Source organism: Lissotriton vulgaris, chromosome 2_1 (genome assembly GCF_964263255.1).
Source record: "Lissotriton vulgaris chromosome 2_1, aLisVul1.2, whole genome shotgun sequence".
Classification (NCBI taxonomy): Eukaryota; Metazoa; Chordata; class Amphibia; order Caudata; family Salamandridae; genus Lissotriton; species Lissotriton vulgaris.
In genome coordinates this window covers 157,995,399-158,020,999 of record NC_141687.1, presented here as the reverse complement: position 1 = coordinate 158,020,999, position 25,601 = coordinate 157,995,399, and the positions used below count along the sequence as shown (strand labels likewise).

The window sequence follows — 25,601 nt, the reverse complement described above, 5'->3', positions numbered from 1 at the left end:
GTGGAGTTAGGGAAATCTGTGACTCCTGGCCCTCGTATCCTAAGAATTTAAATGTATAAAGGGTTGTACCTGAACCAGATTACAGAGCCACAGCAGGACAGACACCAGGACACCAGTAGCACATCAGTAACCTTCGCTTGGGTCCAGTAGCCCCTGCCTGCTCTGTAACGCCCCGAACGGGGTCCAACAATGAGGAATTCAGGGAGCCTCAAGGTGAAACCAGGGGAAACACTAAGAATAAAGGGAACCAGACAGGGAGACGGAGAGGAATTTAAACAAGCATTGGAAATGCAATAGGTCTCGCATTAGGAAAGTTTGAGCAATTGGTATTGTAAAGGACACTTTTTTTTATTTATGTGTTGGTTTTGAAAATAGCAAAAGTAATAGCTTTGTCAGTTACAATGTCAATAGTTTTAACTTTCTCAAATGTGACACCTATAGCATTTGTAATGCAATGTGTGTTGTCTTTACGTGACTTAGATGTATTGATATTGGAAATAACAATGGCTTTTAATTTTGTAAATAATTAATACTTAAATAAAATGTATTGTAATTTATAATGGCAATAGCTTAAACGTTTGTAAATTAATTTTGTGAAGATTATGTTCAGTGTATTTTATTGTGACGAAAATCCAAGAACATTGCATTTGCACCTGGTGGTGGATGTGGTGGTGGATGTGGAGGTGATGGTGGATGTGGTGGTGGATGCGGTGGTGGTGGTGGATGCGGTGGATGTGGTGGTGGTGGATGCGGTGGAGCATGTGTTGGATGTGGTGGTGGATGTCATGGTGGATGTGGAGGTGATGGTGGATGTGGTGGTGGATGCGGTGGTGGATGTGGTGGTGGATGATGCGGTGGAGCATGTGGTGGATGTGGTGGTGGATGTCATGGTGGATGTGGAGGTGATGTTCGATGTGGTGGATGTGGTGGTGTATGCGGTGGTGGTGGTGGATGCGGTGGTGCATGTGGTGGATGTCATGGTGGATGTGGAGGTGATGGTGGATGTGGTGGTGGATGCGGTGGTGGTGGTGGATGTGGTGGTGGTGGATGCGGTGGAGCATGTGGTAAATGTGGTGGTGGATGTCATGGTGGAGGTGATGGTCGATGTGGTGGATGTGGTGGTGGATGCGGTGGTGGTGGTGGTGGTGGATGCGGTGGTGCATGTGGTGGATGTCATGGTGGTTGTGGTGGTGGATGCGGTGGTGGTTGTGGTGGTGGATGTCATGGTGGATGTGGAGGTGATGGTGGATGTGGTGGTGGATGCGGTGGTGGATGTGGTGGTGGATGTGGTGGTGGTGGATGCGGTGGAGCATGTGGTGGATGTGGTGGTGGATGTCATGGTGGATGTGGAGGTGATGGTCGATGTGGTGGATGTGGTGGTGATGGTGGATGTGGTGGTGGTGGTGGATGTGGTGGTGGTGGTGGTGGTGGATGCGGTGGAGCATGTGGTGGATGTGGTGGTGGATGTCATGGTGGATGTGGAGGTGATGGTCGATGTGGTGGATGTGGTGGTGGATGCGGTGGATGTCATGGTGGTTGTGGTGGTGGATGCGGTGGTGGATGTGGAGGTGGATGTCATGGTGGATGTGGAGGTGATGGTGGATGTGGTGGTGGATGCGGTGGTGGTGGTGGATGTGGTGGTGGATTTGGTGGTGGTGGATGCGGTGGAGCATGTGGTGGATGTGGTGGTGGATGTCATGGTGGATGTGGAGGTGATGGTGGATGTGGTGGATGTGGTGGTGATGGTGGATGCGGTGGATGTGGTGGTGATGGTGGATGCGGTGGTGGTGGTGGATGTGGTGGATGCGGTGGAGCATGTGGTGGATGTCATGGTGGATGTGGAGGTGATGGTCGATGTGGTGGTGGATGCGGTGGTGGTGGTGGATGCGGTGGTGCATGTGGTGGTGGATGTCACGGTGGTTGTGGTGCGGTGGTGGTTGTGGTGGTGGATGTGGATTTTGTCGATCATTTAAGTATAAGCACTGTATGTCAGTCAACTACATTGTACTGACTCTAATAGATGGAGATACATAGTTTTAAGCACAATCACTTTAACAATGGAGAATTGGCTTGCTCAACACAAGAACGTTAATATTTATCATAGGATACCCAACAAGGGACTTCAGTGAGACTAACATATGGGATGACCACACTCGTGAAGCAAATGGTCAAATAGTCCAATTCCTAAAAACATTTCTCTTTATACCAAAATAAATAAGGAATCACAAAATATAAGAAATTAGGGCAATCAAATTGGTGGTTCATTTGTAATTAGGATAGGACATACAGAGATAAGCATGAACGTACTAACTGTCCGGCTTTAGAAGATGGCTGCCGTACTTTCACATGTACTTGTAGTCTTGATATCTGCGATACTTAGATACTTAGATATGAGTGTCAAATACAACCCAATATAAATATAAAAATGACTTAGGCAAAGACGGCACAAATAGAGGTTATATAATATAGACAGTTACCAAACATAATGAACAGAGCGGACTTTTTAGTCCTTAAAGATGGCCGCAGTGTAAACGACAAACCAGAAGTCCTTCCTCGATCTTTACACTGGTAGACAAGGGAGGAAATCAACACACCACGAGATCACGCAGATCTCAGATAGTGTTTAAACAGGAACGCGGGAGTCTCTCACTCGAGCGTACTCTGCCTCGAGGACCCCGGGAGGCGTCTCGATAACTTCATGAAATCCGAGAAGGTAAGAATTACTGACAGCAACCTTAGGGATATGCGAGCGAAAACGAGCTAATCTCACTTCTAAGAGCCGGCGAATAGCTATAAGAGAATAATTTATGGGACCTTTTTACTTTTTTCAAGAACACGAGGGGTTTTAACATATGGCTGGGGAGTTGCAAAGACCGTAACACGGCGGGCAGGGGAGGGGGCGGGCGGGGAGAGGTGCGACACGGCAGGCAGGGGAGGAGAGTAGGAGGAGGAGGGGGGAGGAGAGTAGGGGAGGCACGGCCTAGCGGCCGTGCAATCAAGAAGTGAGGGGGCGGAGCTGGGGGAGGCTGTGTGAGAGAGAGTAGGCAAGGCAGGCGGCTGGGGGCATGTGCACGCGCTTTTAAGCTCAATGCGCTTGCGCATTGAGCTTAAATTTCTCGTGCACTGCAAGGAATCGCCACGATTCCTTGCAAGTTGGTTAAAGAGTGGATAAGCCCCCATAGTCTCGCAAGCTCGATGCGCATGCGCATCGACAGGCGAGACCTAAAAACAAAGCGAGCCTCAACCTGAGAGCAGGAGAAATACTAAGAATGAAGGGAGCCTCACACTGAGGTGGGTATAAATACCAAGAATAAAGGGAACCTGAAGGTGGGACCAGAGGGAAATACTAAGTAGCTCTCGAGTGCAGCCAGCCCAGTCAGTTAATAACTTTTGCAAACTGCGACCCCTGGCTTGCTTCTTGTGACCGCTGGCAGTCCCCCTGAAAATCCAAGCTCTAGAAAAGCAGCCAGAAAGAGCTCGCCAAGCAATATTTTTTTCTGAGAAGAAAATGTGCGTCCTTAAATTGTTTAATAAAGGCTTATGATTTTTAGCTGCTCCTCTTATCTGAAGGGATATATTCATACTTTTCTTTTGCCTGCATCCAGGCCAAGCTTTTCTTTGACCCAACGGCTTTAGAGCGGTGAGACATGGTGGCGCCCACCAAGTACCACACTTCATAGATGGCCCTGTGATGTACATTATGGAAGTGGGTTGCCTTCAATTGTCCAGTAAGAAAAAAAGAAACCGAGCTGGCCAGAGTCCATAAGGAGTTACATTTGCTCTCTGTGATGATGCGGGTGTGTGCTAGGAGTGGAGCTGGACAGAGTGCAGCTGACTGCAATGACATGGCCTGTGCCAATGCCAGTGACTGCAATGACACGGCCTGTGAACGCCTGTGCCAATGCCAGTGACTAGGATATGTGCCAATGCCAGCGGAGCTCAGCTGCCAGCCTGCGTTAGTGACTACTACATATAAACCACTGGATTAAGAATACTTTAGGCCTCTAACCTTGGTAAGCATTTGCATCTATTTGGGATTTGTCTCTAATGCATTTAGTGTCGAAACAAAGAGCTCTAACATATAAATATGCATACACATATATGGAAATGAAGCTGGTAAACAGAAAATATAAACAATAGGTGAAAGTAGTACAATGTTCTGTCGTGGTGGAAACTTCAGTTGCAAAGTAATACATGGGTTGTATGGGCTGGCTTGGGCATATGGTGATTTTTAAATAAATTCAGTTGCGTAGTGCAAAGTATATTTTTGTTCCTGTGAACAACTTGTGGCTTCTAGCCTGTTTGCTTGTACACTTTTTGGATTCTCTGTTCACAAACTTTAGAAAACATCAAATATCCACTTCTCATGATGTTTTCGCCAATCCTCTATGCAGGAAAGCTCTCTTCTCCACACCTGTTTGTTTCACATACTCGCCAATAATAAGCAGCCACAGTCCCCAACATTATGAGATGCACAACAATCTTTGATGTGTGACTTTTCTAACAGTGATTGATGCGCAGTGATATGCGATCTTATAGACATGTTCACTTGTGGCTGCTCTTCGTGTGATACAGGGCACTGCAGCTACACTTTGCCCTGAGCTGCAGGGCTCCACAGTGCCCAGTGGCACGAGCAGCCCTGCCGTGCAGGCCTCCAGGCACTTCCTGCCTGATCCTCACTGTCGTATTTTGGAAACATTTCTAAAACTTTGTTGGTGGAACAATAGATCAGCAGACAAGATGCTGGCAGAGGAAACCTGTGCAAAAGGTGTGCAGTCACAACTGCAAAATCTCTACCTCTCACTCACCGTACTACTATTATTAAATCCACAGAAGGCAATCTGGATTGTGGTCTGTGCTCTGTAAGTGACATACATTTTTAGTGCATATAAAATTACACTATTATGTTGGCGTGTGGATTATAAATGGCAAACCTATTTAGTGGATATCAAACCACACTACCGTAATTATTGGAAGAGTTTGTATTTGTTGAGAAGAGAGTTAGACAGAAAACCACTTTTTCCACTAAATGCACAGAATAAAATGCACCCAAGACTAGCTAAAAACGACCTCAAAAGACAGCCTAAAACGCTGCCTGGGGATATCATGACCTTTCCTGCACAGCTGAGCTCGAGCGCTCCTGCAGTCCCATCATTACGCCTGCTCATCCCTCAGCAGTTACTGAGCGCGCGCCGGGCCCTCGCGCATCCCCGATCCCGGTGGGACTCGGCGGATTAAAAACCACTTGAACCATTTACGGCGTCAGCAGGAGCCCTCGGGGCGGGCATATTGTTTTAACGAGTCTCTGCCCCGCCGGGACACCTGATTGCTGGGGTATGGGTTGCGTTTTACTCTGCGGAGGCAGTGTGCATGTTTATTTCTGCGGGTTGTTTTTTATCAATTCCCTGAGCCCGTTCACTTACAGTATTATTGGAGCTTACACGGACCCCGCTTGGCTCGTGGCCAGGCAGCTGCTCTTTCCGGGTCTCCCGCGGACCACATCAGTAAAAGCCTTTAATTAATAAAAACATGAATATTATTCTGTGCCTAGTCACACTGCACACGGACCTTCTTAGAGCGAGCCTCCACCTTCAGCTGGGCCCTTGCAAGGCCCGGCCAAGCCTTTTTGTCCCTGGCCTCATGGGCCGTGAAGGCAGAAACCCTACAGTAGTAATGTGTCAGTGCGCTCTATAAATGTCACTTAAAATAAGATACGAATGTCATATTTAATAGCACCAAGGCAGGAGGTCGTGTGTGCGACACGGCCCGGGCACCAGTGACAAGATTGCAGATGGCGGCTGCAGTGTGCCGGCCATCACGCGGCCTTGAGCTCTTCTGACAGTGTGCGGGTCAGCAAGTAGCAGCCGTCTGCTGGCGCTGGCAGATTCAAGATACTTACAATGTCCTCGCCTGCGTAGCGTCTTGTATATATCTGTATAGTGAGACCCTTCTGGTCACCGAAAGACTCCGTAGGAATGACATAAGCGTTGTGTGTGTCTGGGTGTGCTTCAATAAAGTTTGTGATGTCATGCAAGGTTAATTTACGGTTGCACTCTGAAGAATAAAGACGCGCAGTACAGAGCTCAGTGTGTTGTATAGTGATTTGCATGCTACAGGCCTGGGGAAGATGCTACAGCCGGCGACAAGTCAAGGGATCGGACCCAAAGATCCGAGCGTGCTCTCACAGCCGGTTTGCCGAGATTCAGCAAACTGCTCATGTGCGCCACGTGTGCCTTGGTCGAAGTATTAATCGACAGTTGGTGTATGTGGAGAGCGCTACGTTGGGGAAACACTGACTTTCTTATGTAAACCGATGTTGGTTACATTTAAAAATGCCAATTTATAATTTTTTAGAAGTGTCGATTAATAATTTTAAAATTGAGGAATAACAATTTTTAATCTATCTTCATCCTTATATTGCTGCTATTGCTTGGAGTAGAGTATTTCACTCGGACGGTAACAACCGCATCCATAGAGAGGCAGTGTCACCCTCCTCTATCATAGAGCACGGTAGAGCAGCCGGAGGTCGGCGCTCTATTTGTTAACCGCCCACGTCTTCACATGGCAGCTGGGGTGTGGGCATGCAGCGGGCACACTGAAACCCTGCTCAAATCTGCCCCGAACAACTAAAATATACAGCGGACCAGCTGAGGTCTCTCAGGCAACCTCCTGTGTCACGATGTTCCCTCCCTCTTAGAGTGAATAACCTGGACGAGGGAGTTGAGGTATGCGCATAGTGTAATTATGCTTTAAAAGGACAGAAAAGAAAACTATTTCGAAACAACACTTACAAATTAAAACCAAAACTTGGAAGCTAGGTCAAATTAACAGTCAATCTCTTCCAAGACATAAAATAGAGATATGGATCTTGTTGTAAGAGGGAGGCCTGGACGTTCTGTTTATTACAGACAGTTGGCTTCATGACAGCTCCACCCAGGATATTTTATTGGACCTTTCTTCTGGGTTCCAAATAAAGCAGGCAAGACGATCTTTTTTTCATATGGAAAGATACAAGGGCCAAATTGGAAGCTGCACTCACCAAATTAAACACCAAAGACAACAGGATTCAATTAACCTGGCACATCAGCGATCATATGATACGTTTCTAGGATGTTTCCATTGAATTCACAGAACGAAGACTAGTAACTGATCTGTTCAGGAAAAACACAGACCGCAATAACACTCTCCACCACACAAGTTTTCATCAGAACTCAAAATGCACCTGCCATACAGCCAAATGCTGCGGATTAAGCGAATAATCTCAGAGCTCACATCTTGTCGCACCCGCATGAAAGAAACAGGCATTAGATTTCAGAACAGGGGATACCCCCAAGACGTCATAGCAAAGGCAACTGAGAGAGTAAATGCCATCTCACGTAATGAAGCTCTCACCAGAGCCACCAAGACATCAGAATGGTGGTAGTTTCTCAAAACTCCACCCAAAGTAACCAACACAAAAAAATTGTGCTGAACCACTGGCGCATACTCGCCACTGAGCCTGAATTCAAAGAATTGTTTAAAGCTCCCCCAATTTTTGCCTACACCAGAACAGCCAATTTAAAAGAAATAGTATCAAGGGAATCCACAAAACAGATCACATTCAAAGGAACACTTCCCTGTTACAATTGTAACAGTTGTAACAACATCATAAGAGGAAACAAAATAAGCCACCCCACGAGGGGACATAACATCAAGGTGAATGTAAATGCTACCTGTGATTCCATGAATCTTGTTTACCTATTAAAGTGCCCATGTGGGAAGATCTACATAGGGAAAACTGAAAGAAAAATAAAGACACATCTCAATGAGCACAAATCTAATATACGGACAAAAAATGAACGATCCAGCATAGCCATGCACTTTCATGAACAGAGACATACCATAGCTCAACTAAAATTCATGGTATTAGAGTTGGTTGAGAAAAAAAGAAGGCAGAGACAATAATAGAACTCTATTACAACGAGAGACAACCTGGATTTATCGATTACAATCTTTGAAACCATTCGGTCTCAATGAAAGATCTGTATGATATTGTAAAGCATTGCAAATCAAGCGGTTTGCTTTAACAGTTTTTTGTTTACTATGTTTTACACACTGAGCGACATATAACCACTCGAACACGTGTTGTTATTTTTTCACACGCGTCGTTGCTTCCACCCCGCACAACCCCTATTATTCTGCTATTCGCTTCAGCCTTGACCCAGGCTAAGATGGCCGCCAAACTTCCATCAGCTCAATTAGTCCGTTTTCTATTTACTGACACCACAAACCTTTCCGGGTTCCGGTCAGGTTTAAATCCCCGACCAACGCACTGACACACCCACGCTCGGATCCCCTCAGCGTCCCGAATCGCAGAGAAGTTTTGAGTCGACTCTTCAACTTTTCACATTTCCAGCTTCGGACTGAAGTAAGTTTAGATGCGAGTCGGACTCGAGTTACCTCGCCGACCTAATATCGTGCTAGGTCACCCTTGTAAACTTCCGCTGTTTTTTCTACAGCGCAAGCCAGCAACAGCCCCGATTAGTTTGTTGACATCAAGGAACACCCGGTACGTCTCACCTTTACACATGTTATTGTTTGACACGTTGCACTGCTATTACGCACCTATAAGGATCACGCCCAGTATGCACCCATTTAAACTACACTAACACAGTTTGCATGTTTTTTTGTACGTTTACTTACCTTGAGAGATGCACATCATATGTTATGGCGTATATCAACTATGTTATTTTCATCAACAGAGCTCCTTGAGAAAGGGCCATGCCCGAAATGCATCGGAGCGCTTGTTTTTTCCGTTATAAGTGTGCACTGGAAATCATGTAATGAGGACATGAAATGAAATATTCACTATATGAAAGAATGATACAAAATGAACTGTTGAATCTACAAACAACAATTAAATATTCAAACAAAACACAACCGAGTCTGTCCTTTGTGACGAACCAAAAGGTGTGCCCAAACGCAGGGACGCACTTATGACGTTTGTGCACTATCAAGCTTTCATCGATATGTAGAGTGCCACATGGGTCATCGCACAGTCCTTCTCTATTTAATGTTTTCATGCGGCCACTGGCAGATACAGTTTGGCCTATCTATGGTTTCCTATACACGATACACAGCTGGTAGTCTCCTTTGACAATGGAGTAAATCTTGAATACCAACAATTGGCGCCCAGTTTGGAAAAAGTGGTTAAATGGATGACTAACAGCTGTTTGAAATTGAATGGTGACAAGACAGAGTTGATGATTCTGGGGGACAACGTTGTCATCAGGCTTCTGCCTAGCTGGCCAGTTTGTATGGGGAGCTCTCCAGCCCCTAACTCTTCCATTAAGAATCTTGGAATATGGATGGACAAAGAATTGACAATAGAAGAACAAGCAAAAAAGCTGGCGGGCACTTGTTTTAGATTACTAAGGCAGGTCCGAGATGATCCAGAAGGTCCTAGAATTGATCCCAGAGTATTTGGGGAAAACAGGAATCCAATCCATAGTGGTCTCACGCCTGTGCTACGGTAATTCCTTTTATCTGGGTTCTCCGACAAATGTTATAAAATGACTTCAAATAGTGCAGAACATGGCAGCTAGGCTTCTGTCCAAAATCCCAGGTCATGCATTAGTAAGGGAGCATATGAAATAGCTTAATTGGCTTCCGATTAATGAGAGGATCAAATTTAAGGCTCTGTGCTGGACACATAAAAGCAATAAACAACAGAGGTATCCCTAAAATTAGAAGCCTGGCTGTGCCACATGTCGCCAATAGAAGTCTAAGAACATCCCAAGAACGCCTTCTCAGAACCACAAGAATTAAGAGAGCATGATGGGGTGGCAGATCCTTTTCACATCTGGTACCTAAACTTTGGAAAGTCTTGACCCGCAATTTAAGACTACTAGAAGTTGAATCAAGATTCAGGAAAAAGTTAAAAACTTGGCAATTTCCTCAGTAACTTTACAAACATATTCCCTCACTGCAGCTGGATCACTTAGCGCTGGGAAGCCCTTCGACAGCCATGCGTTCTATAAAAAACGTTTACCATTAACATTAAAGTGCCATCCCAGCCAGTGCAAGGCTTTTGTAGAAGGCGAATGCGCCACGGAAAAGTTCAGTCACAGAACCTGGTGGTAAAGCCGAAAGACGACGTACTGTGCCATGGCTGAACACAAAGTCATCATTCATAAAGAGAAATGCTAAAGGCAGCGACAACCAGGTACAGAGATGCGCTGAGGGCCGCAAGGTGCAAAAGTGTGCCAATGAAGGAGAATGTAGGTGCAAAGCATGTTAGAAGACCGTGAAGACCAGGTACAATGCACAAGGTTGAGAACGGCACTGAACACATGCGAGATTAAAAATAAAAAAAACACCACCCACCAACAAAGATAAAAAAAGGGGCCATATGACATCATGGTGATTGCGACGGCAGGCCTAGAGATGGTCTGAATGGTCTCACTGCAAGTGGCCAGCCAACGTCGCCAGAGCAGGCCCTATTCTCAACGGCAGGAAGTTTCACAGGTAGTTCGGAAGCCGCCACTTCCTTTCGATAATGCCAAAAACCAGAATAATGGCGCCAGATGGATTGCCTGGATTGAAAAGTTTGATGATTTCATTGATACGCTAAAAGAAGCAGATGACAAGAAGATCATCAAATACTTGAAGACCTTTGCAGGTGATGGAGTGAAAGAAGCAAAAAAAGAAAAAAAATCACAAGCTGATGAAGTATCTTAAAGTCACATTATAGCAGCTTCAAAAGTCAAGTTCAATCCAATAGCGAATGTCGACTATGAAAGGTACATTTTCACTCAAGTCAGAAAACAAGCTGGAGAAACAATGGATACACTTATTGAGACTTGATACGCTCATCAAGCACTGCAAGTTCAACTATTTCAATGATGTAGTCATACATATCTCAGTAAACGATGGTTGCCTGTCTGACTCGTTCATATGACGTATGCTGTGCAAGACACTCAGCCTAGAAAGAGTGCTCATGCCCATGAGAGCAGAAGAACTTGGACTGACAAGCTGCTGATATGCAGGCTGGAGGTATCAGAGGGAATCAGCATTAAACATGAAAGTCAGCAGATACACTAAGTTGAGGGCCTTAAAGTGATTTCTCAGAAGAAAACAAAACTGTTTTCGATGCAGATTCTCCTTTCTACATGAAGGTAAAGGTCCCACCATTGAACAAGTATGTAAAGGTGACAGGAAAGAGAACAATTTCATGAAAAGCGAAAGAGAAACCAATAATGTCACGTCGACAAGATAAGATGGATGCCAGAAAGTTCCAGAAGCATTCTAGCCAGGCCCACATGGCCAAGTGGCTACATCATGTGAGGCAAGTGGAAGAAAAACAGTCAATCGTCATCCAAGTGGTCGCCCACAAGCTCGTCAATGTCATTGTTGAGCGACGGTTAAGAAGATGGCTGTGCGATGACAATCTCTACCAGTGAGCCACGTGAACATGTAGGTTTGTCCTCGCGCAGAGAAGAATCCAAGTCCAAGAGAGATCGCTGTACAAAACAACCAAATTCCTTTGGAGATTAGCCCAAGATCACACTTAAAGTGAATGTTTGTCCCATTCCTTTTTTCAGACAGAGGAGGATCGATCAACATCATGCCGGCGGAAAAGTACAATGAACTGTCTCCAGTGCCCAGTCTCACGCCGCTGAAGACAAAAAGGTATACAAGTGGGGTGCTTCTACGCCATTACAGAGTAAAGGACATTTGTAGTGACACAGGTACAGTCGCTGATACGTGTTCTTCAAGGCACTTCGTCTAGTGCATGCTTACTCAGTTTCAGCACTGCTGATGACAGGAGTCTGATTTTTTATCAACTAAAGTAACATAGTAAGTCAGTCATTGTGCCATGCACTTAAAGGCTTAAAACCATGAAACTGCAGCTTCACATTAATGAGGACAATTGCCCTGTTGCTCAACAACATTGATCAAATGCTTTTCAATTGCAGAAAGCTGTTGAAAAAGAACTAGAAATGAGGTTGAAGGTTGACATCATTGAACGCTCTACTGGTCCGACGCCATGGATTTCACCCATAGTGGTGGTGCCAAAAAAGGACAGTGGAGGTGCTTTGTGCATCTGTGTTGATATGCGCTTAGCTAACAAGGCAATGGAGAGAAAACAACATGCAGGTTTTCAAATTGCAGACATGATTACACAACTGAATGGTGGCAACATTTTTTCCTGCCTTGATCTAAATAAAGGGTATCATCAACCTGAACTGGAAGAAATTTGCGGGTACATTATGACCTTTTTGACCCATGTTAGTTTGTTCCGATATAAATGATTATGCTTTGGGGTATCATCGGCAGCAGAACTCTTTCAGGATGTTATTAGATGCATAATAAAGACGGTCACATATGCCTTTAATTACAGTGATGGTAAACCGGTGTTTGGGACACTCGAAACGACCATGACAAAGCCCTGACACAAGTCTGCCATTTACATTGAGTGTAGAAAAGTGTGAGTTTTACAAAACAAAACTCAAATTCTTTTAGCATATTTTTCCTGAAAGGGGAAGGACACCAGACCTGGCTAAAGTACAAGCATTATCATACACTAGTCCACCACAGGATGAGATTGTGCTGCGATCCTTCCTTGGCATGGCCAATTACTGTTCCAGGTGAATTCATAATTTTGCCACAGTCAGTGCACCATTGAGAAACTTGAGAAAAAGGAACGCTGTGTATAGGTGGTCACATGAATGCTACTAAAATGGCCTCTTTTGATCCAAAACTGCATACTGAGATAGTGGTTGATAGAAGCCTGGTGGGGCTGGGTGCAATCTCAGCTTTGAACAGTGGTCATGACAATGCAGAGACACATTGTGGCTTATGTGCTCATGAGTCCGTCATAGACCGAGCGTGCTTACTCCCAACCTGTAAAGGAAAGCCTGCTGTAGTGTGGGCTTGTGAACACTTCCAGGTGTTTCTATACAGAAAACATTTCACACTTGTCACTGACCACCAGGCGTTGCTTACCATTTTCAGGAATCCAAAGGCCAAGATGCCCCCTCAAATTGAGAGGTGGGGGTTGAGACTGCAAGGGTAAGATTACATTATTGTTCACCGGCCAGGGAAAGATCAAAATCCTGCTGAGCTGACTACTTTTCAAGAGTGCGATTGCAATGTCATGATGCAACGTCTAAAGAGGTCAAGGCCTATATTAACTTTGTAGTCAAATGTCATGCCTGCTGCTCATTCTGTAGAAATAAATTCTGGCAGTAACAAACACAAATCGAGATATAATTGCTCTCAGAGATATTACTTCACAGCAATCCTGAAGAAAAACATATTCGACCTCTAAAGGATGATTTTGAATATCCATAGACAATGCAGCACCCACCAACTATGTACGATCTCCCGAAGCAAGTGTGAAAGTGGATTACTGTTGATCTCTTTGTCCCCTTAACAATGGACATCATATAATGGTAATCGTTGATGAATAATCCAGGTTTCCCCTTATGGAAGACATGTCATCAACTACATATGATAAAGTAATTGGGGTACTGAATTATATTTTTGCGACAAAGATTTTCTCACATGCATGAATATAAAGCATCACAAAGCATACCTCTCTGGCCACAGGTGAACGGGGTTGTTGAACGATTCATGGGCAACCTACAGAGAGTGGATCAGCATGCTGTGCTGGAAGGAAGTGACCGCCGATCTGCTTTGGGTTTGGCCATTCATGATTACCGGTCCACTCCGCATTCCACAACAGGTGAAAGCTCTGCCACCTTGATGTTTGGGAGAGCCATGGGAATGAAACTGCCACAGTGGACCAACACGAGAGTGACTGATGCGGACGAGATCCGTGAAACAGATTTTGTGAACTAGTCAAAAATGAGGACTTATGCTGATAAATGATGAGGTACTCAGGACACGGTTTTTAAGGAGGGAGACCGAGTCCTGGTCTAGCAACAACAGAATGCAAATCGAATGCTCCGTTTGATACTGCTGAGGGTCATGACGAGCAAAGGACATTTGGTGAATACTGAATGTCCTGAAAAGTCCATTTTGAGAGACTCATCACATTTCAAGCTCCTGCCCTCGATGTTTGTCGACTCCAGATATCCGCACTGAGTTATGTCCACCTGTGAGTCATGGAGCCTGACTCCTACACCTGCATCACCTACATCCGATGCAAGCGTCTCTAATTCATCTCCACAACCTCACACAACGAGATCTGGAATGCCGATCTGGGCGCCTCGACAACTCATTGAGTAGCTGTGATGTACATATGTAAATTCAGTATTTTTTATTTAATAGTAAAGGGGATGTAGTGTGTTGTATATATTTGTAGAGCGAAGCACTTCTGGTCCCTGAAGGACTTTGTAGAAATGACGTAAGCATTGGGTTTGTCTGGTGCGATTAAATAAATAAATATATATGTCCCCTCATGCCTTAATCATACCCTAGCCTAATCCCCACCTATACCTAATACTCATAATAAATTATCCTAAAACTTGTATCCTTAATCCATGACCACTTGTCTTTACCTGTAACCCCTTACTCTTAACCACAACATGTGACCCCTTACCCTTAATGTCACACCTTACACCAATACCATTAACCCATTTCTCCTTTACCACTTAATCGCTTACTCTTGAACTCCTTACGCTTTACTCCCTAACCCTTACACTAAATTTGTAACACTTAACCCCTAGCCTCATCCCTTACTGTGTCTTTAACCTGTAACCCTTAACTCTATCCTTAACACTTTACCCATAACGCCTTACCACTACCCACTTAATTCTTACCTTTTACCCTTTTTTCATATTCCTTTAACATCTTACTCTTACCTTCTTGCTTTTACCCCATACCCTGAACCCCTTGCTTACACCACCTTATGCATAGCGCATTATCAATAACCTGTTATCCTTTTCCCTTTATGCCCTTAGCCTTAACTGCTGGCTGTTGCCCTGTTACCTTAACCCCACCTTTAGTGCCAATCCTTATTCACAATCCCCTAACCCTAGCCTACGAATATTATTCACATTAAATGATTTATGTACGTTTTCATTTTATGACTTACAATGGATAAACATTAGGGTGGTCTGCGCTGCAGTCCACGAGGAAGTAGCAGGATAATTCAATGTATGCAAACAAATAGTATTCATAGCAGGTTCGGATGCGGAAGCAGAGCTGGGCAAAAATACATGGTTTTCCCCTCTTCTTTTACTCATATGTCCACAAGGAGCATTGTCTGTTCACTCCCATGCCTGCATTATGACAGCAGCAAAGAAGTATAAAGTGAAGACCCACTTTTCAAAGAAAAGTTGGTTTTTCACACTAATACTCATAAGAAAACCTCCATTAGTTGATCCAAAAAAGGAGGTAGGGAGTAGAGGAAGCAATACAGTGAGTAAATCTTATTGTGAAGGACAAAGGAAAATACCCAATTGGGAGGAACCTTTTCACAACCTGTGGTCAGGCTCACATCAGTGAAGGTAAAGATCAGATTACAGCTCAGAGCAAAAACCCAACAATGGTACTCCCTGGGTTTGTGGCTTAACGAGGGATGGCCACAAACGTTGAGTCCATCAGCTGTAATGCTGACTGTAAATGTTTACACATCCATCTTTTTTTTTCTTTATTCCATGAACATTATCGCAAAGAGAACCTAAACACATTTTGCCAAATTCAATTCTGACAGGGTGTTTCACTCCCACTTCAGAATGGAAAAGATACGTCCTACACTGATGGGGCTCATCGAACTCTGGGCAATAGCTTGCTTAATCTCCACTATGGCCCCACCACAATGGGATACCTGGTCTTCACCTTGGGGATGCCCAGTAGGCGTAATCTCACAGGGAAAGGCAAGGACGGGTTCCCAAAGCAAGCGCCTTGAGACCTTACGGTGAAAGGCGCTATATAAGAATGTATGATTTACGATCGAGAGCAGTTGAAAACGCACACAATTCATGGACATCCATCAACCTGAAGAAACGGGGCTATAATCGGACGCAGAGGGCCACAGGGCAGAATTCTTGAAACAGGAGGCAAGACTGGAAGACAACGAGGGCCACGTGGGGAGGGAAGTGGAAATGTTTGGCTCCAGTGTGGAAGGAGGGTGCAGGGCAGCTGCTTGAAAAAAGGGGCGCGTGGCTGCCATATGCTTGATAAGATGGTTGAGGACTGGATGATGAGGGGTAAAACCTTTAGAGATGCAGAATATTGGGGGGCAGGTGAAATACTACATGATGGATGCAGGTCTGCAATGAGGTTGCGGGCCTCAGGATGCCAAGGGGAGAGGTTCACAAAGCAAGATTAAAAGGTGCAAGGCTGAGGAATCGGAGGGAGCAAAGGATTCAAGATGTGGAGCACGCTCTCTGAATTCTTATGCAACAAAATCACCTCCATATAGAGCAACTTACTGCCTCAACCCCCGTCACTGTTGCAACTCAAATCTAACTACAGACTCATCTCCCTCTTACAATAACCAGCAAAGGTATTAGAGAAACTAAACCAACCCTTCACCGACCACCTCAGCAACTAGCTCATCAATGACACGCAGTCCAGATTCAGGACAAAATGCAGTACAGAAACAGCACTCTCACCGCTACAGACAACATACACATAATTGTTGACAGAAGAGACATGTCATCTCTCTTTCTCCAAGACCTCTCTGCAGCATTTGACTGTGTTCTCCCACCCTATCCTCGTGAGGCACCTGCATGAGTTGACATCCAAGGATCCACTCTCTGCTGGACCTGCTCCTTAACGGATATGACACTAGCTGTCAACCTGGCACCTTACTCCTAGGAAGCCTGCAAACTCATCTGTGGAGTGCCTCAAGGTTCATCGCTCAGCCCTACCTCTTCAAAGGATACATGATCCCTCTAACCAACGTCATCCACACACACTACATAAACATCCTGTCCTCCACCGATGACACGCAACTCATACTCTCCCTCTCGGACAAGACCACCAAAAGAAAAAAAAAGGTTAATTGCCTCCATGACCAAAGTCGCTACCTGGATGAGAGCCAACTATCTCACGCTCAACACCGACCACACAGAAGAAGTTATCTTCGGGAAGAAAACCTCACAATGAGACTCAAACTGGTGGCTGGCCGAACTCTGACTGTTAGAACTGGGGGTCTCTAGTTGGCAATAGTATACACCTTTGACCAAATAAGGACCCTTGCTTATAAGTCAGGGAAAGGGATTTACACTACTAGACAACCCCTGCTCACCCCATTGGTAGCTTGAAACGAGCAGACAGGCTTATCTCAGAGGCAGTGTGTTAAGCATTTGTGAATACACACAGCAATACAGTGAAAACACTACAGATGGACACCACACAGGTTTTATTAAAATAAGTATTCTTTATATAAACTTAACACAAGACCACAAACATCAAAAATCCACAATACTGTACTTAAAATAGTCTTAAAGATGGTAGAAGTTACTGATGAATGCGGCAAAGTTCTCACAAAGTACCTGGATGCGTAACTCAAAACAAACAAAATTTTCACAGGAAGGGAGATGTGTCCTTGCTCCTTACCGGAGAGGAGGTGATGCGTAGATGCGTTCCATTTGTGATGTGACAAGATGCCGCCTCGATGCGATGCGACGATCCGATGCGATAAGATAGCTCCCTTGATGAGACGACGTGAAGACGTGTGCGTGCATGCTCGGCGGCTGTGCGGCAAACTGTGTAGCTTTGGAGCAGCGACAGGCCCTGCTGCACGCTTCTCCGGTGATGAGAAGGTGACCTTGCTGCGGCGACAAGCTTCTCCGGTGGTGCGGCCGGGTAACAGCTTTGACGAAGGCACGCTTCTCTGGTGATAAGGCGGCAACCTCTGCGACGGCGATACGCTTCTCCGGCGATGCGATGGAAACAGCAGCGACTGCGACGCGCTTCCTCGCGATGCGTCGCGCTTCCAGCTCTCAGCGACACACAGGCTTCTGCAGACAGAATTCCCAGCAAGGAAATTCATTAGGGAGCTGGTGGTGAAGTCTTTTGTCCCTGAGATTTCAGCCGGAGGCAAGCACAAGTTCAAGCCCTTGGAGAATAATTCTGCAAGATGATGAAAGTTCTTTGAAAGTTCCTTCTTCTTTCCTTGGCAATGAAGAAACCACTGCAGGCCAACCCAGCAAACCCTTGTTCTATCATACTAACCCAGCAAACAGCACACTGGCAGGGGGGCAGTCCAAACTCCTGTAGCTTCCTTGGTTCTTCTCCTTGGCAAAAGGTTTGTCTTGTTCCCAGAAGTGATCTAAAGTCTTGGGGTCTGGGTCCCCATATTTATACTGCAAAATCATTTGTCCTCTGAAGGCAGAGGGTCTTTGCCTAGTCCAAACCAGTTCTGGTCAGTCTTGGAGCACTTTGTTGACAAGACTCCTTCTTTCCTTTCACAGTGTAGGCCTGGGACATCAGACACACCACAGGAGGTGGAGCCAGCATTGTGGAGGGAAGGCACAGCCCAATTCAGGTCCCAGGTGCAACTCCTCCCACCCATCTACATGCAGATCTCTCTATTCAGGCTTGTGCTGACTCACCTTGTCTCCTGGAATCCCCAAGCCCCTGTCACTCAAACTCCAGGCAAGAAATACACAACCTAGCAGAGGCAGGCTTGGATAGTTAGGCAAAAGAAAACCTACTTTCTAAAAGTGGTATTTTCAAACACAGAATGTTAAAACCAACTTCACTAAAAGATGTGTTTAATCATCCTGAGTTCAGGCATACTAAACTCGAATTTCTACCTAGTTCCCTGAGTCAGTTAGGATTATAAGATGTTATATTCAAACTGCCCATTCTGGCCTATGGGGAACAGGTAGCCTTGCAAAACAAAAATGGCTGTATTTCACTATTAGGACATGCCACACACACCAGGGCAAGTCCTACTTTATCCTTACAATGCACCCTGCCCTTGGGCCTACCATATGAGTGTCTGATATGAAGAAAAGGGAAGGTTTATGGACTGGCAAGTGGGTGCACTTGCCAAGTCGACATGGCAGTCACAGACTGCACACAGGCCCTGCAATAGCAGGCCTGAGACACACTTTACAAGCTGCTTCTGTGGGTGGCACAACCAGTGCTGCAAGCCACCAGCAGCATTTGATTTACAAGCTGTGGGCACACATGGTGAACTGTACTAGGGTCTGACAAGTAAATCAAATAACCCAATCATGGAGTCACTAATCAATACATCAATTTAACATAGGGAACACTTGCACTGTGGCACTGAATAGCAGTGGCACAGTGCCCAAAGCATCTAACCAGCAACACATCAAAAACAGAGGAGGCAATGAGTAAAGAAATGGGAGGGAGACTCATGCCAATAATACCAGGTCTAACACAGACCCACATTCACATCCAGCACATATGCTAGGAACCTCAAAACAATAATCAACAGCAAACTGGACATGACACAACATATCAATGCTGTCACTGCATCCTGCTTCACACCCTAAAGATGCTGAGGAAAATATGCAAATGGGTCCCAAGCAACACTAGAAAAACTTTCACTCAAACCATAGTTACCAGCAAGTTGGACTATGTGAACACCCTCTAGGCCAAGGGCACCAAACAACTCACTAGAAGACTACAAACATCACACTACACCCAAGGGAGCTCCACTGGTTCCCCATACACACTCATTTCAGACTGCGCACACAAACATTCAAGGAATTACATAACTTAGGCCCACCTACCTGAACGGTTGCATCTCCTTCCATTAACCCCTCAGAGACCTACGCTCTGCTGGACTCCTACTCTCACACATCCCACACATACTCAGTACAGATCAGGAGGACAGGCGTACTCTTCCATCGCTCCTAAAGCATGGAACGACCTACCACTCCACATCAGGGTTTCAACCTCTCGACTTCAAATCCGCAAGAAACTGAAGACCTGGCTTTTCAATTTACCAACCTACCATGGGCAGGGCTAGGCACACACGCTCAGCGCCTGGTTACCATTGTGGCTGATAGTGCACGTTACATGTACACATAACAGTGTGGTGAAAGTGGGTAAGGCGCACGCCCCTCCATGCCTTTATATACAATGCAAGGTGCAGTTGTATGCTAGGGAAGCAGGGGCGGCGCCTCCACATGGACGTTGGGAGTGTCGCCCCACTGCTTTCTAGCAGTGCGAAAAGCAGAAACATAAAATAATATAAATACCATTTTACGTTTTTGCTTCTCGCACTGCGGGAAAGCAGAAGAAGGGTATGCCTGGTTGGGAGTGGGTGGGTCGGGGAGGAGTGGCTAGCCAAATGTTATGGGCTCTGACTGTTTGGCGGGCCCCAAGGACAACCAACACAGTCATAGCACTCTCCGTTTTCATGTCGGCTGCTGTGTAGCCTGCAGGAAGAAAACGGGCCACCCCATAGACGCCTGTAAGGATGGCGTCCTAGCCAATCACAACACTGACATTGCAGCATTGTGATTGGCTTAGGGGCAGGAAGGGAGGCTGCCAGCTTCTGCTTCCTGTGAGCAAAGAGCAGGAGGCGAGACTCGCAAGTCCAACACCGGAGGCAAAGGTACGTTTAAAAAATAAATGTAATTAAATTAACCCACTACCCGCACGACCCCCTGAGCCCCTGCCCCCCCACCTGCGATTCATGCCGGCCGCGACTGTGGGGAAGGATGCTGCGCTGCAGAGAGTTGGTTACAGCTCTAAGACCAGAAACTAAAGCAGCATATTGGGGGTCACAATGGGACCAGGTGTGCAGGACTTTGGAACAGGTTTTATTTTGGGTGCCAGGGCTGCAGGGACAGACATGCAGGTTCGTGGGATAGTTAGGTGCATGGCTGGGACGGGCGTCAGGTTTACGGCTGGCTGGGACGGGGCGTCAGGTGCACGGCTGGCTGCGACGGGCTCAGGAGAGGTTGGGACGGAGCGTCAGGTGCACGGTTGGGATCGGGTGTCGGGTGCACGGCTGGGGCACAGGCGTCGGGTGCACGGCTGGGGCGCAGGCGTCGGGTGCACGGCTGGGGCGCAGGCGTCGGGTGCAGGGCTGGGGCACGGGCGTCGGGTGCAGGGCTGGGGCACGGGCGTCGGGTGCAGGGCTGGGGCACGGGCGTCGGGTGCAGGGCTGGGGCACGGGCGTCGGGTGCAGGGCAAGGGCGTGGGGTGCAGGGCTGGGGCGTGGGGTGCAGGGCTGGGGCGTGGGCGTCGGGTGCACGGCTGGGGCGCGGGCGTCGGGTGCACGGCTGGGGCACGGGCGTCGGGTGCATGGCTGGGGCGCGGGCGTCGAGTGCATGGCTGGGGCGCAGGCGCCGGGTGCATGCCTTGGGCGCAGGTGCCGGGTGCACGCCTGGGGCGTCAGGTGCAGGGCTGGGGCGTAGGCGTCAGTTGCAGGGCTGGGGCGTAGGCGTCAGGTGCAGGGCTGAGAAGGGGGCGTCAGATCCGATGCACGGCTGGGAAGGGGGCGTCAGGTGCACGGCTGGGAAGGGGGCGTCAGGTGCACGGCTGGGAAGGGGGCGTCAGGTGCAGGTGCACGGCTGGAACGGGGCGTCAGGTGCACGGCTGGGACGGGGCGTCAGGTGCACGTCTGGGAAGGGGCGTCAGGTGCACGTCTGGGAAGGGGGCGTCAGGTGCACGTCTGGGAAGGGGGCGTCAGGTGCACGTCTGGGAAGGGGGCGTCAGGTGCACGTCTGGGAAGGGGGCGTCAGGTGCACGTCTGGAAAGGGGGCGTCAGGTGCACGTCTGGGAAGGGGGCGTCAGGTGCACGTCTGGGAAGGGGGCGTCAGGCACGTCTGGGAAGGGGGCGTCAGGTGCACGTCTGGGAAGGGGGCGTCAGGTGCACGTCTGGGAAGGGGGCGTCAGGTGCACGTCTGGGACGGGGCGTCAGGTGCACGTCTGGGACGGGGCGTCAGGGGGGCTCAGGAGGAGAGGCCTGCCAACAAGTTCTGGGAGGTGTGGCCGGACACGCGGACGGAGGCTCTGGAGAGGCGGCAGCTGCTGCCGACTGCTCCCCAGGGCTCCGCTTCCAGCTTGTTTATGTGTAGGCCGCACTCACCTGCGGCAGCCTCGTGCAGGGGGCGTGCCCGGGTACACCCAGGCCGAAGGGAAGCAGGGTGGAGAGGTGGAGGGGAGTGCATGGGTTCTCTGGTGGGTTTGGGGGGTGATTCCTACTGGCGGGGTGTAGGTACGGGTGTGCAGGGCCCCGTGCTTGCAGTAGAGGGGCACAAATCTGCTGTGAAGAGCCAGCGGGGGTTATGTGCATAGTGCAGACCCCTTCCCCCGCTGTAGAGAGGTTTGAGGCTCAGTGAGTGCAGGGTGACGGGTGGATAACCCCTAACTTGTACAACGGAGTGGCCTCTTCACCTGCCGAGGGTGCAGGGTCGCCGGCCGGCTTTGCTGGGAATGGGATGGAATACCACACCGACCCCGTGGAGAGAACACTCGGGGCCCACGTGAAGCCAGATTCAGTCTGAAGTGGGGGTGCAGGCAGGACTGCGGGTCTCCTTACCTGCTGCCGGTGCAGGTTCTGTGCCCGGGTGGCCGCGGGCCCCGTCGGCTCCCTGAAGCCATCCTCGCTGTCCGAGCTTGCCATGGCATCTTCGGGGGTGTGTGCGAGACGACCCGACACTGCCACCATCCTCTGCCCGCTGCTGGCCCGGCTAGGCAGGGGGCGACGGCTACATCCTCCGGAACGGAGGTGAGGGGTGCCCTCAAGGCGAGGGTGCTGCCCCCTCTCCCCCTCTGGGCGATGCCGCCTTCACCCTCGGAAGGTTTTGTCCCGTCGCTGTCCGGTTGGACCCCTGGGTCTCGGGTTAGACCCCTCGGTCTCCGGCAGCTGCTGGTCCCTTCGTCTCTGTCCACAGGTGGTCCGTGCCCCTGGCTGCAGCACGGCCCTCAGTCCTTAGGCTCAGCCGGCCCCTCAGTCTCTGCGGCTGCTGGCTCCTCCGCCTTTGGTGGCTGGTCACCCCTCAGTCCGTGGCTGCAGCTGCCCCCCCGTCTCTGGAGGCTAGTGACCCCTCAGTCCAGGGCGGCTGCTGGCCCCTCAGTGCGAGGTGCCCGCTTCTTCTGGCTGCCGCCTCCAAGTACCCCTTGACTTTCACTTTCCCCTGGCCTTGCTGTCTGTTCCTGACCCTTTACACTCTGTTTGTCCCGACCCGGGGATCTTACTGTGTGTTCCTGGCTCCTCAGTCAGTATCTGGCCGGTGCCTGGCTCTGTGCTCCTGGCCCTCCCAGTCTTCAGCTGTGTGATCCTGGCCTTCTCAGTCTTAAACCGTGTGATCCTGGCCCTTCAGTCTGTTGCTAGTGCCAGTCCCTCCCTTATCACGTCCGCCCGGCCCCTCCCTTTCTCCCTGCTGCCCCCACTCACTGAATACCACTGACTTCAGCACTCTCGAGGTTGCTTTCAGCGCCGCTATTCCTGCCCCACTCTCGCTTTTCCTGCCCCGCACTATGTAAACATTGCCCCTCTGTGCAGAGAGACAAAGGCAGCCCGTGCAGAGATAGTGTAATCCGTTATCTGGAGGGATTCAGTGCAGGCTGCACAGCTGACATCAGAGGGCGGGGCTTGCCGCATCACGTGCTTGTCTGCTACTGTGCTGGGACCAGTCTACTCTCGCAAGAACCGCTTGCTTATCGCACCGGTCATTTCAGGATCAATACATACTCCCCGTTCCCCTGGAAGTGATGTTCTGTATTTATGTCGCAAATGCATCACGGGACGGTCACTGCAACAGACAACGTGAACGCCGATCGCTCGCTCTTGCATGGAAGCGCTGCTTAGTAATCTATTTCTCACGCCCATTAGCTGTTCTCAACGCCTTTCTAATTATGCAAGGCATTTTATGATATAATTTAAACCAACGCCAATTTTAAGCGGGGCGCGTTAGTGATAGTGGGCCTGGCTGGCATCACCCCACCCCCCCACGAGTCTAGGAACAGTCATTTAATAGTTGAAAGGAAGCTGTGATTGCTAATTCAAATAATATTTTGGGGTTTCACACCATTTTCGTTTGCATTTCACAGCACTCAAGACATAAAATTAGCAGATGGTCATGACGAAGACGGCATATCCCGTTCCTGGTTTTCATTCTAAAAATACACCAGCTGCTGCTGCCTATAATAGCAGTGAACAAGAAGGACTAGAACCCCGAGGCTGTCAAACCCCGGGAGCGGAGCATTGTGGGTCTCATAAAATGGAGACTCCTGGTAAATTTATTCATCCCGCCTTAGGGGCCGATTATGATCTGGATCGGAAAGCACTCCAAACGAGCCAGATCTGGAGTGTTTTCCGACCGAGCCAGACCCCTCAGTCCGACCGAGCGAGTACGATGCGGCCGCATGCTGCGGCACTCGGTTTGGTCAGACATCCTATAGAAGTCAATGGGAGCTGGTCATCCAACACGTACATGGGCTCCCATTGACTGAATGGGTATGTCTCACACAAGAGCCCCCCTACAGTGAGTATGCCTCAGTGCCATCCGCACCGTACATGCCTGTGTTGGGCAGATGCTTGGGTCTCCCCCTGTGTCCGAGTCTGTGTGTGACAGGGGGTCCAACATTGACCAGCAGAGGTATCTTCCCCGATGTTTTGCAAGGCGGAAACTTAGTCTCGATCAGACTGTCTGTCGCGTACATCGTACTCGCTCGGTCATAAAACATCTCCATTGCGCGGTGCGAATAGTGTCCGTAAGAGTCAGTTGGAGCAGGTCGGATCCAGATACGGTTTGGTCGGAACACACGCGTACAGTCGCATCCAGTACTTGCTCGCTTGTACAGGTGTCCTAGTTGGTCGAGAAACACGTTTCCGACTCGTACCTTTTCCCGCCCATATCGAATTTGAAGCCCTTCCTGCCGAGATCGGAATCGACCCCTTAATAGTACTCAGTTTCCCAAATGCGCAGTGAGTAAGTAAGTAAGTTTATTGTGCATGATTAATTAAAACCGTTGCATACACATGATAATAAAATTCATAGTAATTCAGAGAGTAAAAGCAATGCTAAAAGGTCAACAAAATGCATTGTATTAAAACTCGCATTTAGACATTGCGCTCGTCAACAATTCTAAAGTTCATTGTGCGTCAAGGAGATCTGGGCTAACGGGCACTGTGCCAATTTAAGCAACCATTGCTATATGGCCTATTAAAATGTATGTTTTATGCGCTTACAATCTTCGTCAAATCAGTTGTGTCTGTGTGTCCATAAGGTGCAGTAGCAGTGCTTTAAATGGGGGGGAAATAGTGCAGGTACCTATTTAAATATGGCGAGTGGGCGGGGCTTGGGGCGTGGCTTAGGGCAAGACATGCTGATACTGTTTTACTTCAATACTACTTGCAGCACAAACCAAAAACACGCAAAGTTTCTTTCGATAAAGAAAACAGATTTGTTTACTCATTACACACAACGAAAGCCAAACGTGGCGATATTTTCACATTTCCTTATTTTGTAATATATGCAACAGCAATACTGTTAGTTGCTGTTGCTTGGCACAATTCTATATATTCTCGAGTGACACAGAAAGAAACAAGCAGACATGCACATACAAAGCATTCCACACATTTCATTTAATATAACTTCCAAGAGTGTTTCTATTCTCCCCCACCCTTTCTCTTGTTGTTGTCTCACACAAAAACAATCATAGGCAAGCCCACAGGCAAGCAGACAAACATAAACGGACAA

General features: G+C 48.0%; 1 protein-coding gene across 2 annotated transcripts in view; it reads right to left on the bottom strand.

Moving 5' to 3' along the window:
• Positions 1-23,447, bottom strand: part of KCTD7 (potassium channel tetramerization domain containing 7) — a 143,987-nt gene extending 120,540 nt beyond the window's left edge. For both annotated transcript variants that reach the window (XM_086954626.1, XM_086954627.1), the window contains exon 1: positions 22,436-23,447. In XM_086954626.1, the coding sequence (XP_086810752.1) occupies positions 22,436-22,564 (129 nt within the window). In that variant the 5' untranslated portion in view covers positions 22,565-23,447. The remainder of the gene's footprint in view (positions 1-22,435) is intronic.
• Positions 23,448-25,601: the final 2,154 nt, after the last annotated feature.